Source organism: Rhinolophus ferrumequinum, chromosome X (genome assembly GCF_004115265.2).
Source record: "Rhinolophus ferrumequinum isolate MPI-CBG mRhiFer1 chromosome X, mRhiFer1_v1.p, whole genome shotgun sequence".
Lineage (NCBI taxonomy): Eukaryota > Metazoa > Chordata > Mammalia > Chiroptera > Rhinolophidae > Rhinolophus > Rhinolophus ferrumequinum.
In genome coordinates this window covers 68838269-68852799 of record NC_046284.1, presented here as the reverse complement: position 1 = coordinate 68852799, position 14531 = coordinate 68838269, and the positions used below count along the sequence as shown (strand labels likewise).

The 14531-nt window shown below is 36.3% G+C and overlaps 1 protein-coding gene across 1 annotated transcript in view; it reads right to left on the bottom strand.

The window, feature by feature from the left end:
* The window catches only part of CHM (CHM Rab escort protein), a 183065-nt gene that overhangs the window by 128797 nt on the left and 39737 nt on the right, over positions 1 to 14531 (bottom strand). Inside the window, exon 3 of the mRNA XM_033114497.1 lies at positions 922 to 994. Coding sequence (XP_032970388.1) covers positions 922 to 994 — 73 coding nt within the window. The remainder of the gene's footprint in view (positions 1 to 921; positions 995 to 14531) is intronic.

Below are 14531 nucleotides of genomic sequence, written 5' to 3'. Positions count from 1 at the left end.
CACCAGAGGCACTTGAGTCAGGTACACCATTAATCAGTACAACTACAATGCTGAGTGTGGTGCTTCGCATATAGGAAGTGCTGAGTAAGTCTTAGCTATATTATTTTAGCTAACTGAATACAATTTTCTAGAGTATATTATCCTCCTTTCTGAACTCTTCCGATATGGCAGTTTGTGATTATGTCATTACATGGTATGATGCTCTCGGTAGGAATTTCATTTAAAGCCACATGTGCCACTTATATAAAATTAGGACAGTTGCTTTTTAAATCAGTCTCATAAAAATTGGTAAATTCCATTGACATAACCAACCCCCACATTACAATGCTTTAAATGAGCTAGAAAAAGCTTCTTTACAATGATATACGACAGTTGTAGTAGTGAGATTCTAACTTTAGAAAAAATTACTAAATTTCTATTAAATTTTTTTCCTTACTTTCTGTTTTCACTGATTCTGTTGCATGAATTCTATAATTATGCAAAACCATAAATGACTGAGATCCTTTCAAATGAATGTATCTTCCCCAAAGAGTGTCTATTTTCAAAACATAATAACTAAAAGAGCAACTAGTAATATGTGAAATCTTATAAGAAGTGAAATATTTTTTCTGAAAATCTATTTTGGGGGAAAAAAATCTTGTCTTATATTTGGGCATATAGAAAAATTACAAAAAGGTATCAAGTATATATGATTTATCTTCAGCCAACATATCTATTTATATTTTAAAATGATACCTATATTTTGAAGGCATTCAAAAAATATTAGCTGAAATGGTGACTGCGTAATTTTTGTTAGCAAGTAAATAAAAATGAAGTATCAATTCGATATTACAGATGGAGCTTAGAGTTTTCTTCAATGCAGTGTTATTATGTAACATAAAATACACCCTAGTAGATTAAAAAATCAGATAAGAACGTTACCTGGTATTCCCTTAGCCAGGACAACAGTCCTGAAAAGCTAAAACTGGCCCAGTTTCCTCCATAGTAGCTTCTTCTGTAACAAAAAATAAAAGTAAAGGGTATAAAAATCTAGTCACCAATTTTCATCAACAAACCACCCTTGACCCTTCAACTTATTTTTAATATTGCTACCTCAGAGTTCAAAAGCACACATAATTGGGATGTTGAAATTACAGGAAATAGTAGGCTGAAATAAATAGAAGTGCACCTCTCAGATCCCAAAGGTAACTTTTCATCGTATAAGGAGTTAACAATCAATATCTCTCTCTCTCTCTCTCTCTCTCTCTCTGTCTCTCTCTCAGTTGGCTACTCTAAATCTAGTTGTAGGGCCCTGTGCTATTCTTAGCCTTCAGGGCCAAAAATAAAAGTACCTCCTGGGATACAGTTTTTCATATCAAAACTTTGTGGTAAGTATAAAAAGAGCAATATTCCCACTAGATGAACTATTATTCTTCATTCCACAGTCCTGTGAAGATCACTCTGTTTTAGAGAATTCAGAGGTCTCCTAACTAGGATCAGAACCATGTAGACACCGGACTTCTGCTTAATTTCCTTAAGTAGGAGATTTTGGGCAACTAGAACTCTCTAATTCTGCACTGCATATTGAACTTTCCAATCCTTGCAAAACTCTTCACGCTTATTGATCCTTTGTATGATGAGCCCCAAAACACACTCAATCCCACCTTTGATAGTATTCAGTCTGGTTCTGGTATAGGCAAGATTCTTGGTTCTGCTTTTGTTTTCATTGTTGTTTCTTTGTATCTTTCTCTAATGAAATAAAAATCTACGAAAGCTCTTTTTTTAATTAAACAAAACTAAAATATTTAATATGATATCCAAAATTACTCAACCATAATGTTACTGGATATCCTCTCAAAATTCTGGTATGTTTCTCCTCAATCAACTGTTGACATGGACCTGAAGAACAGTCAGCATTTAGGCTCAAGTATTTTACCAATAATCACTTCTTGCTCTAACAGAAAAAAATGGTTAAATTGAACACCTGTGAAAGTAGGTCTATTAATATTAGATCACTACTTCACTTATAATCTGATAGTTCTTTCAGGGATGATGCAAATTCATACACTGTCCAGAATCTCTAGTGGGCTTTAAAATTTAAATAGAATTTCAGCTATTCTAACAATTCTAGATGGACACCCCTTGTTAACATGTTAGACTCAGGAAGCCTGGAAGTGTGATCCCTTGGGTCAGAGAGAACAGTGGAAGGAGAAGGTGGGCAACAGCCAATAGCATAAAGAAGAAGGAAAAAGAGAAGGATGTCAGAATTAGTGGTTTTCCCATAGCAATTTACACCTTCTTCTCCCTTGCCTAAGAATAATACATTTCTGCCATCCCTTCACATCCTCAAAATATACCCTCATCAAAACTAGAAAATATCCTTGGTGTTGAAAAACATTTTTAAAACCCTGCAACTGCTGCCCATATACATATTTTGAATTAATTTTTGTATGTGGTGTGAGGCTAGGGTCCAATTTCATTTCTCTTCATGTGGATGGCCAGCTGCTCAGCACCATTTGTTGGAAAGACCCTTCTTTACCCAATGTCATACATACATACATATACATATACATATATATATATATATATATATATATATATGAAATATTTAGATTTCTTTTAGCTACCATAAGGTCATAAGTGAGACGCTCTAACTATTGGGTGAAAGCTTCAAAATCTAAGCAAAATTTTTAATGGATACATGGATTTATAATAAATATACATGAGAAATCTGACATTGGGAGTGGACAAAGGTTTCTCAGGGCACAGAAAGTAATAAAAACTATTGATAAATTAGAATTAATGAAAATGAAAAACTTCTCCACAAAATACATCATTTTTTTTAAAAAAATAAATGGGCTAGGCACAAAATAGGAGAAAATATTCACAAAACATATCTGATAAATGATTAGTATCCAGGATACATAAAGAACTTTCAACTTAATAAGATAAATACTCAAATTTTAAAATGGGCAAGGGATTTACACAGATTTCACAAAGGAAGATAGATGTGATCAATGAACACATGAAAAGGTGTTCAATATTAGTAGTCATTAGGTAAGCACATATTAAAATAAGCATTAAAAATGAGCGTAATGAGATACTATTAAACATCCACCAGAATAGTTAAAATTAAAAAGACTAACAATACCAGGTGTTGGTGTGGATGGCCAGAATGCTCATACATTTTGGTGGGTGTGTGAAATGGTATACTGTGGGAAAATGTCCTGCAGTTTCTTACAAAACTAAACATAAACCTACATTATGACCCAGTAATTCTATCCCTAGGTATTTACACACAAGAAAAGTGTATGTTCACAAAAGATTTGTAAAAGTTTTTCATGGTCGCTTTATTCAATAATAGGTCCAAACTGGTAACGACTCAAGTATCCACCAATAGGAGAATGGATAAATAAGCTATGGTATATCCACAGGATGGGATCTATTCAGCAATGAAAAGGAATAAACTACTGATACATTCAGCAAGATAGATGAATCTCAAAAACATTATACTAAGTGAAAGAAGCATAATGTTTTACCCAAAAACAATACATTCTGCATAATCCTATTCATATGAAGTTCTAGAACAAGCTAAATTAATCTATGGCAAAAATATCCCAAGTATGGCTGCCTTTGAGGATGAAGTGAGGGTAGAACTCGACTTTGAAGGGGCATGAGGAACTTTCCAGAGCGATCACAATGTTATCTTGATAAAGTTCTTAGTTACACAAGCGTATGCATATGCCAAAACTTGTTAAATAGTACACTTAAGATCTGTGCATTTCACTATATGTAATTTTACCTCGGAAAAAAAATGCATAAATACTGAACTCTAGTTAATGATATGCATGCTGTAGCATTCCAGACTGAAGGTACTGATGTGCACAACTTACTTTGAAATGTATAAAACAATGAGATGGAAAGATGGATGGACAGAAAAATAAATACACGGAAAGCTATGTAATAAGCAATATAGGAAAACGTTAATGGTAGAATCTAGGTAGTGGATACATAGTAAAATTTTACCAATTTTTCTGTACGTCTGAAAAATTATAATACAATGTGAGAAAATCAAAAGTAACCTAACATGAGTTTTCAAACATCCAGATACAAGATTTGTCAATTTCTAAGGTATTTTCTGCTATTAAAAAAACTTTAAGAAGGGCCATCTTGCTGTATCGTTCCATTACTAAATGACCTGAGGTCAGTTCATGGTCAGAATCTATTTTGCACCCCCATACTTAGTCATATGGTCTTTGACAGAGTTAATTGGTTCTAGTATTTTTCCATGCAGCTTCCATTTTCAACTTTTCCTGTTGATGTGCTCTTAATATCAGCATCTGGTGATCTCATCCAATTATGTATGTAAAAGGTGAAACATGGTTTTCATTACTGTGGTCTTTCTGACAAAAGACAGTAACATAATTATTAATCTACTCACTATAAAACCAACACAGACTTTGACTTAATTCATTTTGGTATCTGTATAGTTCTAAATGTGGTTTGCAATATCCCTTAAAGAGAAAGCCGAAGAATTTAGATATCAGAATCAATATAACAAAAAAAGAAGAAAAATCATACTACATTCTAATATGCTCTCTGGAAGTACTGCAATGAAAATAGTAAAAATTAAAGAATACCAAATATTTTCTTGAATTTTATCTTTGAAGATATAGCTTCGGAACTCTGATGTTCAGATTCAATTATAAAATACTATTTTCACTGTCTTTAAAATTGTTTCTGTAGTGAATAGCAAGGCTAGGTTACTGATTGTGTTTTTAAAACCCCACAAATACAATTTATTTTAAGAATAAAGTGAGAACTTCCTGACTGAGAAGAAGGGGGAATGGAACATTTTCTGCCAATTTTGTGTCACAACTGCCTCTGTACATCAAGTAAAACAAAGAGTAGTTTATGATGAAGGATGACGTTTATCTCAATTGCCAGGAACACTATTTTTTATATGATGAAAAAGACTTCCGTAAAACCAGATTCTCTTTGTGGAACTAGATAATGAGTATTCACAGTATTTAGCCAACAAACCATAAAAATACTGTCTAAAGTTTCATGATGGGAAAGTGACCTAAAATTTTCAGCTAAAATAGTAAAAATCACAAATGGGTATTTTTATTTCAAAGACAGAAAAGCCCAATAATCACAACACTGAGGTATAACTCTCCCTTGTGTGAAATATTTACCCGAAAACTACAGAAAACATGGTTTTAATCTTTCTAAAGTTTCACAAAGCTTACTGAGAGTACCACCTAAGATTTTCCAGACACAGAAAGGAAATGAGTTACATAACTGTCTCCACTAACACTAACCAACAAAACATGAAAAAAATAGTATTAAAACAGTAACAAGAGATTCATCATCCTTTACATAGTGTCTAATGTTAAAGCAATATCACTGTCTTATTGTCTACTGACAGAAACTACATTACAGGTGGAAATAAAGTTGAACTGTAAGAGAAGGCTGAGCTTGAAACCTATTAATTAGAGCCCATTCCTTAAATCATAACAATCTTCTTTTCCATTGTGCATCATAATTACAATACAGTATTTAATCTTCAGCAACAGCCATAACTACATGATGCTAAATTACATCCTGTACTGGGAAATGGATTCTGTAAGTAAGTACAGGAACATTGACAAAAGATAAGAGCTACGGACTGACATTCAGGGACATTCAGCTGGGAATCGTTTTAATTATTAAGAAGCCCAGGAGTTGAAAATGTTTTCAGGCAGGTACCTGTGGGGTCTAAGCATGCTCAATGGAAAAGGAAAACAGCAGAGCTCAACCTCTAGACCTTCCATTCTATATTTACTACTTTTACAATTTTCCTAGTAGAGTTGTAATACCACCTTCCACTGACAGCATTTTTAGTATTCAAAACTGTTTTCACAAATATTTTCTCATGGATACTTCCATGACAATGGAAGAATGGCAGGACTGCAACTGAAACTCAGTTCTCCTGAAACATAATCCTGTCTATTGCAACATAAGCAACCCAGCACTTCTAACCTGGTAAGCATTATTTAGTGACCTTATGTGTATTATAAGGATAGCTGTGGTTCAACGAAGCCAAACAGTTAGATACTCAATAGCACCTGAACCTGATTACTAAATTCACTTTTTCCAAAATGTATCCTATCAACAGCATGGGCTGTTAATAGGTGTTCCGAGAAAAAAAAGAAAGAAAAAAGGTACGATGACAGAATAAACTTGGAAAATGCTAGGTTTAAAAAGTAAAATCAGAGAGATGTCATCAAAATGGCGGCATGAGGCGAGCCACTGGAAACATCCACTGAAATTTACAACAAACTACACAGCTATAACTCCACAAAGGACTCCCTGCACAGCAGACAAGCAAGACTAAGAGGCTCACTACTGAATTCACCTAAAGGTGGGCAAATTGCAACAGCAGGGAAGGAGGGAACGGAGAAGTGCCGGGACGGAGCCGTGCGGGCATCGGACGCAGACCCAGCTCAGTGCTCCGAGCTCACTGCATGGCAGAACTACCGCAGCTGCGGGAGAGGGAAGAACTCGGACTGCTAGGGCTCCGCTGATGGCCCAGAGGGCCGAGGGAACAGCATATAACAAGGCTGAACCCAACGATCACAGCAGAGACCTTGGAGCAAAGACTGAGGGAAGAAGGCTGAAAACGGTGATTTAAGCCCTCACTGCCGAGCAGAGAACGGAAGCCTTAGGCACTGAGACTAGCCGACCCTCCCTACCCTCCCACAGCTCGCCGGGTCCCCACCTGCCCAGTGCTAGAAGTGGAACAGTAGCAGTGTAAGACCAAAAGAACAGAATATTTGCAGTTCTGAGAACTGTGGTCCGCAGACACAGATTCGCAGCCCAACTAGTTCCAGCAAAGGGGAGGGAGCTGTGGAAGCAGGACCGGCTATCGTGGCAGTCACCACCATTGCTCTGGGCCACCTCTCACAACTCACCCCGCCCCTATCAACATCTATCTGGGCGGATCCCTGCAGGAGTAAACAGAAATGCTGAAACACAAGGGATCTGAATCTGGTGCAGGAAGACCTTTGGGACTTCAAAAGCTCTCTGCATCCCCACAGGGACATGGCGCCTTATGACCGAGGTGAACTGTTAACAGATGAGAAGCCCGCCTTACATGGAATCCCCCCATAGTGTGACACGCTGGAATAGTGCAGAGAAAACATAACACTACAGTGTGTGACACAAAAACACGGCTGCAGTCGGAGAGAAAAAAAAACATTCTACCCACACATACTGGAAAGCAAAAGAAAGACCTCTTCCTATCAACCCGTTGCAAAACCCACTCCCGTAGACAGATGTCTAGGAAGAGAAATAATAAATCATTAATCGCCATGAATAAACCAGGCAACAAGACAGCTCAGAAAGAAAGTGAAGTTTCCAGAAAATGAAGTTAAAGACATGGAAATATGTGACTTAAATGACAGAGAATTCCAGATTGCAGTTTTGAAAAAACTCAACGAGATGCAAAAAAAATACAGAAAGGCAGTTTAATGAACTCAGAAACACAATAAAAGAACAACATGAGCACTTTACCAAAGAGACTTAAACTTTAAAAAAGAACCAAATAGAATTTCTGGAGATTAAGAACTCAATAGAAGACATTAAGAATGAAATAGCGAGCTTAGGAAATAGAGTTGAGCAGATGGAGGAAAGAATCAGTGATATCGAAGATAGAAACCTGGAAAGGACACTGATGGAAGAAGAAAGAGACTTGAGACTTAAAAGAAATGAAAGAACTCTACAAGAACTTTCTGACTGCATCAGAAAGAGCAATATAAGAATAATGGGCATACCAGCAGGAGAAGAAAGAGAGAATGGAACAGAGTATATTCAAACAAATTGTCAATGACTACTTTCCAAAATTGTGGAAAGAACTGGATCCTCGAATCCAAGAAGCAAAAAGAACACCTAATTACTTCAACCCCAAGAGGCCTTCTCCAAGGCACACTGTATTGAAGATGTCAAAAATCAACGACAAAGAAAGAATCCTCAAGGCAGCCAGGGAAAAGAAGACGGTAACCTACAAAGGAAAGCCCATTAGACTATCATCAAATTTCTCAACAGAAACTCTAAAAGCCAGGAGGGACTAAAACCAAATATTCAAACTATTGAAAGAGAGAAATTATGAGCCAAGAATAATATACCCAGCAAAGATATCCTTTAGATATGAAGGAGGAATAAAGACCTTTCCAGACATACAGAAGCTGAGGGAATTTTCTGATACATAACCTGCACTACAAGAAATACTAAAGGAGGCTATTCGATCACTATCAACAGGGACAATTTGCGGGAACCAACACATAAAAAGGGGGAGAGTAAAGGCCTGAACCGGAATATGGGAATGGAGAAAGTAAGCGTGCTGAAGAAAATGGAATACTCTAAATATCAAACTTTCTTTTACATAAACTTAATGGTAACCACTCAAAAAAAATCCAGAACTGAAATATATACTGTAATAAAAGAAGAAACAGAGGGAAATATCATAGAATACCACCACACAGAAATAATAGACAACAACAAAAAGACAAAGAAACCATGGAGATACAATCTTACCAGAAAACTAAAGATAGAATGATACGAAATCCTCACATATCAATAATCACCTTAAATGTCAATGGACTGAACTCACCAATAAAAAGGCACAGAGTATAAGACTGGATCAAACAACTAAACCCAACCATATGCTGTCTCCAAGAGACACATCTCAGCTACAAGGACAAGCACAGCCTCAGAGTGAAAGGGTGGAAATGGACACTATGGCAAATGGTACCCAGAGAAAATCAGGTGTAGCCATAATGATATCAGATGAAACAGACTTCAGGGTGAAAAAGATAACAAGAGACAAAGATGGACATTTCATAATGGTAAAGGGGACTATACAACAAGAAGACATAACAGTCTTCAATATTTATGCTCCCAATCAGGGAGCACGGAAATATACCAAGCAACTACTAACAGAACTAAAGGGAGAAACTGACCGAAACACAATTATACTAGGGGAGCTAAATACATCATTGACAGCTATGGATAGATCCTCCAAACAGAAAATAAATAATGAAATAGCAGCCCTAAATGACATGTTAGCTGAAATGGATATAATTGACATATATAGAGCACTTCATCCTAAAACATGAGACTATACATTTTTTTCTAGTGTACATGGAACATTCTCAAGGATAGACCATATACTGGGATGTAAAACTAACCTCAGCAAATTTAAGAAGATTGAAATCATACCAAGCATATTCTCTGATCACAAGGCTTCCAAATTGGATATCAACTTCAAAAAGAAAGGAGGAAAAAACACAAATACATGGAGATTAAACAACATACTTTTAAAAAACGACCGGGTCAAAGAAGAAATTAGAGAGATCAAAAGATACATAGAAACAAGTGACAATGAAAATACATCCTACCAAAATTTTTGGGATGAAGCAAAAGCAGTTTTAAGAGGGAAATTTATATCATTACAGGCCTATCTCAAGAAACAAAAAAATCCCAAATAAATGACCTCACGTTACACCTTAAAAAACTAGAAAAAGAAGAACAAATGAAACCTAAAGTCAGGAGAAGAAAGGAAATAATAAAAATCAGAGCAGAACTAAATGACATAGACAACAAAAAGACAATAGAAAAAATTAATGTGACAAAGAGCTGGTTCTTTGAAAACATTAACAAAATTCACAAACCCTTGGCTAGACTCACTAAGATAAAAGAGAGAAGACACTAATTAACAAAATCAGAAATGAAAAAGAGGAAGTATAATGGATGCCACAGAAATACAAAGAAAGGATCATCCAAGAATACTATGAAGGACTATATGCCACCAAATTTAATAGCCTAGAAGAAATGGACAAGTTCTTAGAAATATATAGCCTCCCAAGGCTGAACCATGAAGAACTGGAAAATCGAAACAGACAGATCACCAGGAGTAAAATTGAATCAGTCATCCAAAACCTTACCAAAAGCAAAAGTCCAGGACCAGATGGCTTCACTAGTGAATTCTACCAAACCTTCAAAGAGGATCTAATACCAATCCTGCTCAAACTCTTCCAAAAAAGTGAAGAAGAGACAGTACTCCCTAACTCATTTTATGAGGCCAACATTAGCCTAATGCCAAAACCTGGCAAGGACAACACAAAACAAGAGAACTACAGACCAGTATCTCTGATGAATACAGATGCAAAAATCCTAAACAAAATTCTAGCAAATCGAATACAACAATGCATTAAAAAAGTTATTCATCACGACCAAGTGGGGTTCATCCCCGGGGCACAAGGATGGTTCACATACGCAAATCCATCAATGTGATACATCACATAAACAAAATAAAGGACAAAAATCATATGATTATATCAATTGATGCAGAAAAAGCATTTGACAAGATACAACATCGATTTATGATTAAAACACTTAGTAAAATTGGTATAGAAGGAAAATACCTTAACATAATAAAGGCCATATATGACAAACCCTCAGCTAATCTCATAATTGACGATGAAAAACTGAAGCCCTTTGCTCTATGTTCAGGAACACAACAGGGCTGTCCCCTATCACCTCTGCTTTTCAATATAGTGTTGGAAGTCCTTGCCAGAGCAATCAGACAAGAGAATCAAATAAAAGGCATCCAAATTGGGAACAAAGAAATTAAATTGTCACTCTTTGCAGTAGACATGATGATGTATATAAAGAACCCTAAAGACTCCACCAAAAAGCTATTAGAAACAATCAACCAATACAGTAATGTGGCCAGCTACAAATATCAACGTACAAAAGTCCATTGCATTCTTATATACTAACAATGAAATCTCAGAAAAAGAAATTAAAAAAACAATTCCTTTTGCAATTGCAGCAAAAAGAATACAATACCTAGGAATAAACTTAACCAAGGATGTGAAAGACCTATATGCTGAAAACTACAAGACATTTTTAAAGAAACTGAAGAAGACAAAGAAATGGAGAAACGTTCTGTGCTCATGAATTGGAAGAATCAACATGGTTAAAATGGCCTTATTTCCCAAAGCAATATACAGATTTAATGTAATCCCCATCAAAATCCTAATGGCATTTTTTAAAGAAATAGAACAAAAAACCATCAGATTTGTTTGGAATCACAAAAGACCCAGAATAGCCAAAGCAATTTTCAGAAAAAAGAACAATACTGGAGGTATCACACTCCTTGACTTTAGCTTGTACTACAGGACAACAAGAATCAAAACAGCATGGAATTGGCAGAAAAACAGACATGTAGAACAATGGAAGAGAGCTGAGAACCCAGAAATAAACCCCCATAAATATGGACAGATCATTTTTGACAGAAGCAAAAAACATACAATGGAGAAAAGACAGCCTCTTCAATAAATGGTGCTGGGAGAATTGGATAGCCACATGCAAAAGAATGAAACTGGACTGCTATCTGTCACCATGTACCAAAATTAATTCAAAATGCATCAAAGACTTAAGCATAAGACCTGAGACAATAAACTCATGAAAGAAAACGTAGGTACTAAAGTTATGGACCTTGGGTTCAAAGAACATCTTATGAATTTTATTCCAAAGGCAAGGGAAGTAAAAGCTAAAATAAATGAAGGGGACTATATGAAACTTAAAAGCTTCTGCACAGCAAAAGAAACCAGCGACAAAATAAAGAGGCAACCAACTGAATCGGAGAAGATTTTTGCAAACAGTGCCTCTGATAAGAGGCTAATATCCAAAATATACAAGGAACTCATGCAACTCAACAACAAAAAAACAACCCAATTGAAAAATGGGCAGAGGACCTGAAGAGACATTTCTCCAAAGAGGACACACAAATGGCAAAGACATATGAAAAAATGCTCAACATCACTAATCATCAGAGAAATGCAAATAAAAACCACAATGAAATATCACCTCACCTGAGTCAGAATGGCTACCATCAAGAAGACAAAATAGTAGCAAGTGTTGGAGAGGCTGTGGAGAAAAAGGAACCCTCATACACTGTTGGTGGGAATGCAGACTGGTGCAGCCATTATGGAAGGCAGTGTGGAGGTTCCTCAGAAAATTACAAATAGAATTACCGTATGCCCCTGCAATCCCACTCCTAGGTATCTACTCAAAAAATCTGAAAACATTTATCCATAGACACGTGTGCTACAATGTTCACTGCAGCTTTATTTACGGTGGCCAAGACATGGAAACAACCAAAATGTCCTTCGATAGATGAATGGATAAAGAAGTTGTGGTATATATACACAATGGAATACTATTCAGTGGTAAGAAAAGATGATATAGGACCATTTGTGACAACATGAATGGACCTTGAGAATATAATGCTAAGCGAAATAAGTCAGACAGATAAAGCAGAAAGCCGTATCATTTTACTGATATGTGGTATATAAACCAAAACCAACAAAAGAACAAGACAAACAAATGAGAAACAAAAACTCATAGACACAGACAATAGTTTAGTGGTTCCCAGAGGGTAACTGGGGAGGGGGGTTGGAGATGAGGGTAAGGGGGATCAAATATATGGTGATGAAAGAAGAACTGACTCTGGGTGGTGAACATACAATGGGATTTACAGATGACGTAATACAGAATTGTACACCTGAAATCTATGTAATTTTACTAACAATTGTCACTCCAATAAACTTTAATTAAAAAAAAAGTTAAATCACCATCAAGAAATGTCTCAATACTGTTAAATAAGTTCATGTCTGTTTTCTCCAAGAGGGAACAAATTCAGTTGAACAAGGAGCATTTTTTTTTTTCCTTTTGAAAAAGCATTTGGAGGGATTAGAGACCAACAGAATATACTTTGAGAAATGCTGGTTTAATTCATATTAAGGAGAAGGAAAAAAACAGGATACTATGAAGTTGAGCTTGTCGTTTTCCATTCATTATCTCCCTTAATCTCCATAAGAATCCTGAGAGATTGGTGCTATAATTATCCCTATTTTAAAATTAGAATTAAAAAACCAAATTCATCATGAATTTGTGTATCTTGTTTAACTCAGCTAGGAAATGGCAAAGCCTGGATTTAAGTCCAGGGCATATCAGGCCCCAAAACCTATGCCCTTTCCACTATATAACACTCTCCTACAATCTACAAGATTGGAATATTTAAAATTATAAGCATAAGCATATAATAGGAATCCTGGAATCTGACTTAGTAAAGGCAATGGAGTGAAGTTTAACTTTTGTCCTATTTCTCCAGTTCATCTGGATAATGAAAATGAGACAATAACTTCATGACTGCATCTACTCTAATCATTCCTAGAACCTAAAATACAACCAATTTTATTGCATATCTCCTATTTAATGTGCACAAATATCTTTCTGTATATGATAGCACTCGGAAAATAATAGTGTGGCACATCTACTAATATCCATTTCCCAGCTAGTATTGTGTGATACACTATGCACATTAAAAGAGAGGCTATTCTATTTAAATTTGGTAGGAGTACTACAAGGAATCATGACATGTTTCTGTCCTCCTGGTTGACAAATAACAGAAGAGGCTAGGGAATATACTGGACTTACTGCCTTCACCAATTCTCATTTACTAAAAGCTCCACATACCTGAAACACAAGAAAGCCCTGTTCCTTTCACCATCCCCTCATTCCAAGATCAAGGAAGGTGGTCCTCCTTGTAGAGTATGCAGGTGCAATTCTAATATTAGAGAGGGAGACCAGGCCCTTACTTGGTTCTAAAAGGGTGCTATGAGTTGCTCTGCCAATCAGCTCGGCCGTGTTTCCAGTCCTTAGGAATGGAGAGGCCTTCCTGTGTTTAGCGTTATTAGTCATTCCATACTAGTGCACTCATTCAAATCCATTTTTAGACAACCACGCCAGGTACATGAATAAGTAATATACAAAGGCTGCCCTCAATTCTTGTTTTTCTCTGTGATATCATCTATTCCTACTGACTCAATTATCAGTTCTCTGCTGATGACTCACAAATTGGTATCTCCAATCTGGGCCTCTCTGGTGAGCTCCTGACAGACTTACAGTTATTTCTGGGCTGAAAATACAGATCATGAATCATCAGCTTATTTGACATCTCCCTTCATTAAATCTCTCAGGTTAACTTTAATGTCTACATGTCCAAGAGACAAATTTATTATCTGTCCCCCACCCCCAATTCAGTTTTCCCCATTTCAATAAATACCAACACCATTTTTACAGCTGCCTATGTTAAAAATGCTTGAACTCGCTCATCAGTCTTTCCTCATGTGTCAATTGTGGATAATTTCTCAAATTCATTCTGTCTTTGTCATCCCTACCTCTGATGCTTCGTTTCTTCCACTTCCAACCCAACCTCCACATTACTGCCATTGTAATCAGGCCTCGACAGACAACATTGTGCCATTCCCTGGCTTAAAGATGTTTAATGGCTCAGTAATGCCTCTAGAATTGAGTCCAAAATCCTTAGCCTTATTACAAGACCCTTCAAAACTTAGTTCCAACTTAACTCTCCAGCTTTATATCTGGGCATCACCCTTCTCTGCCATGCACCAAATGCATCAACCACAACCACACACCCA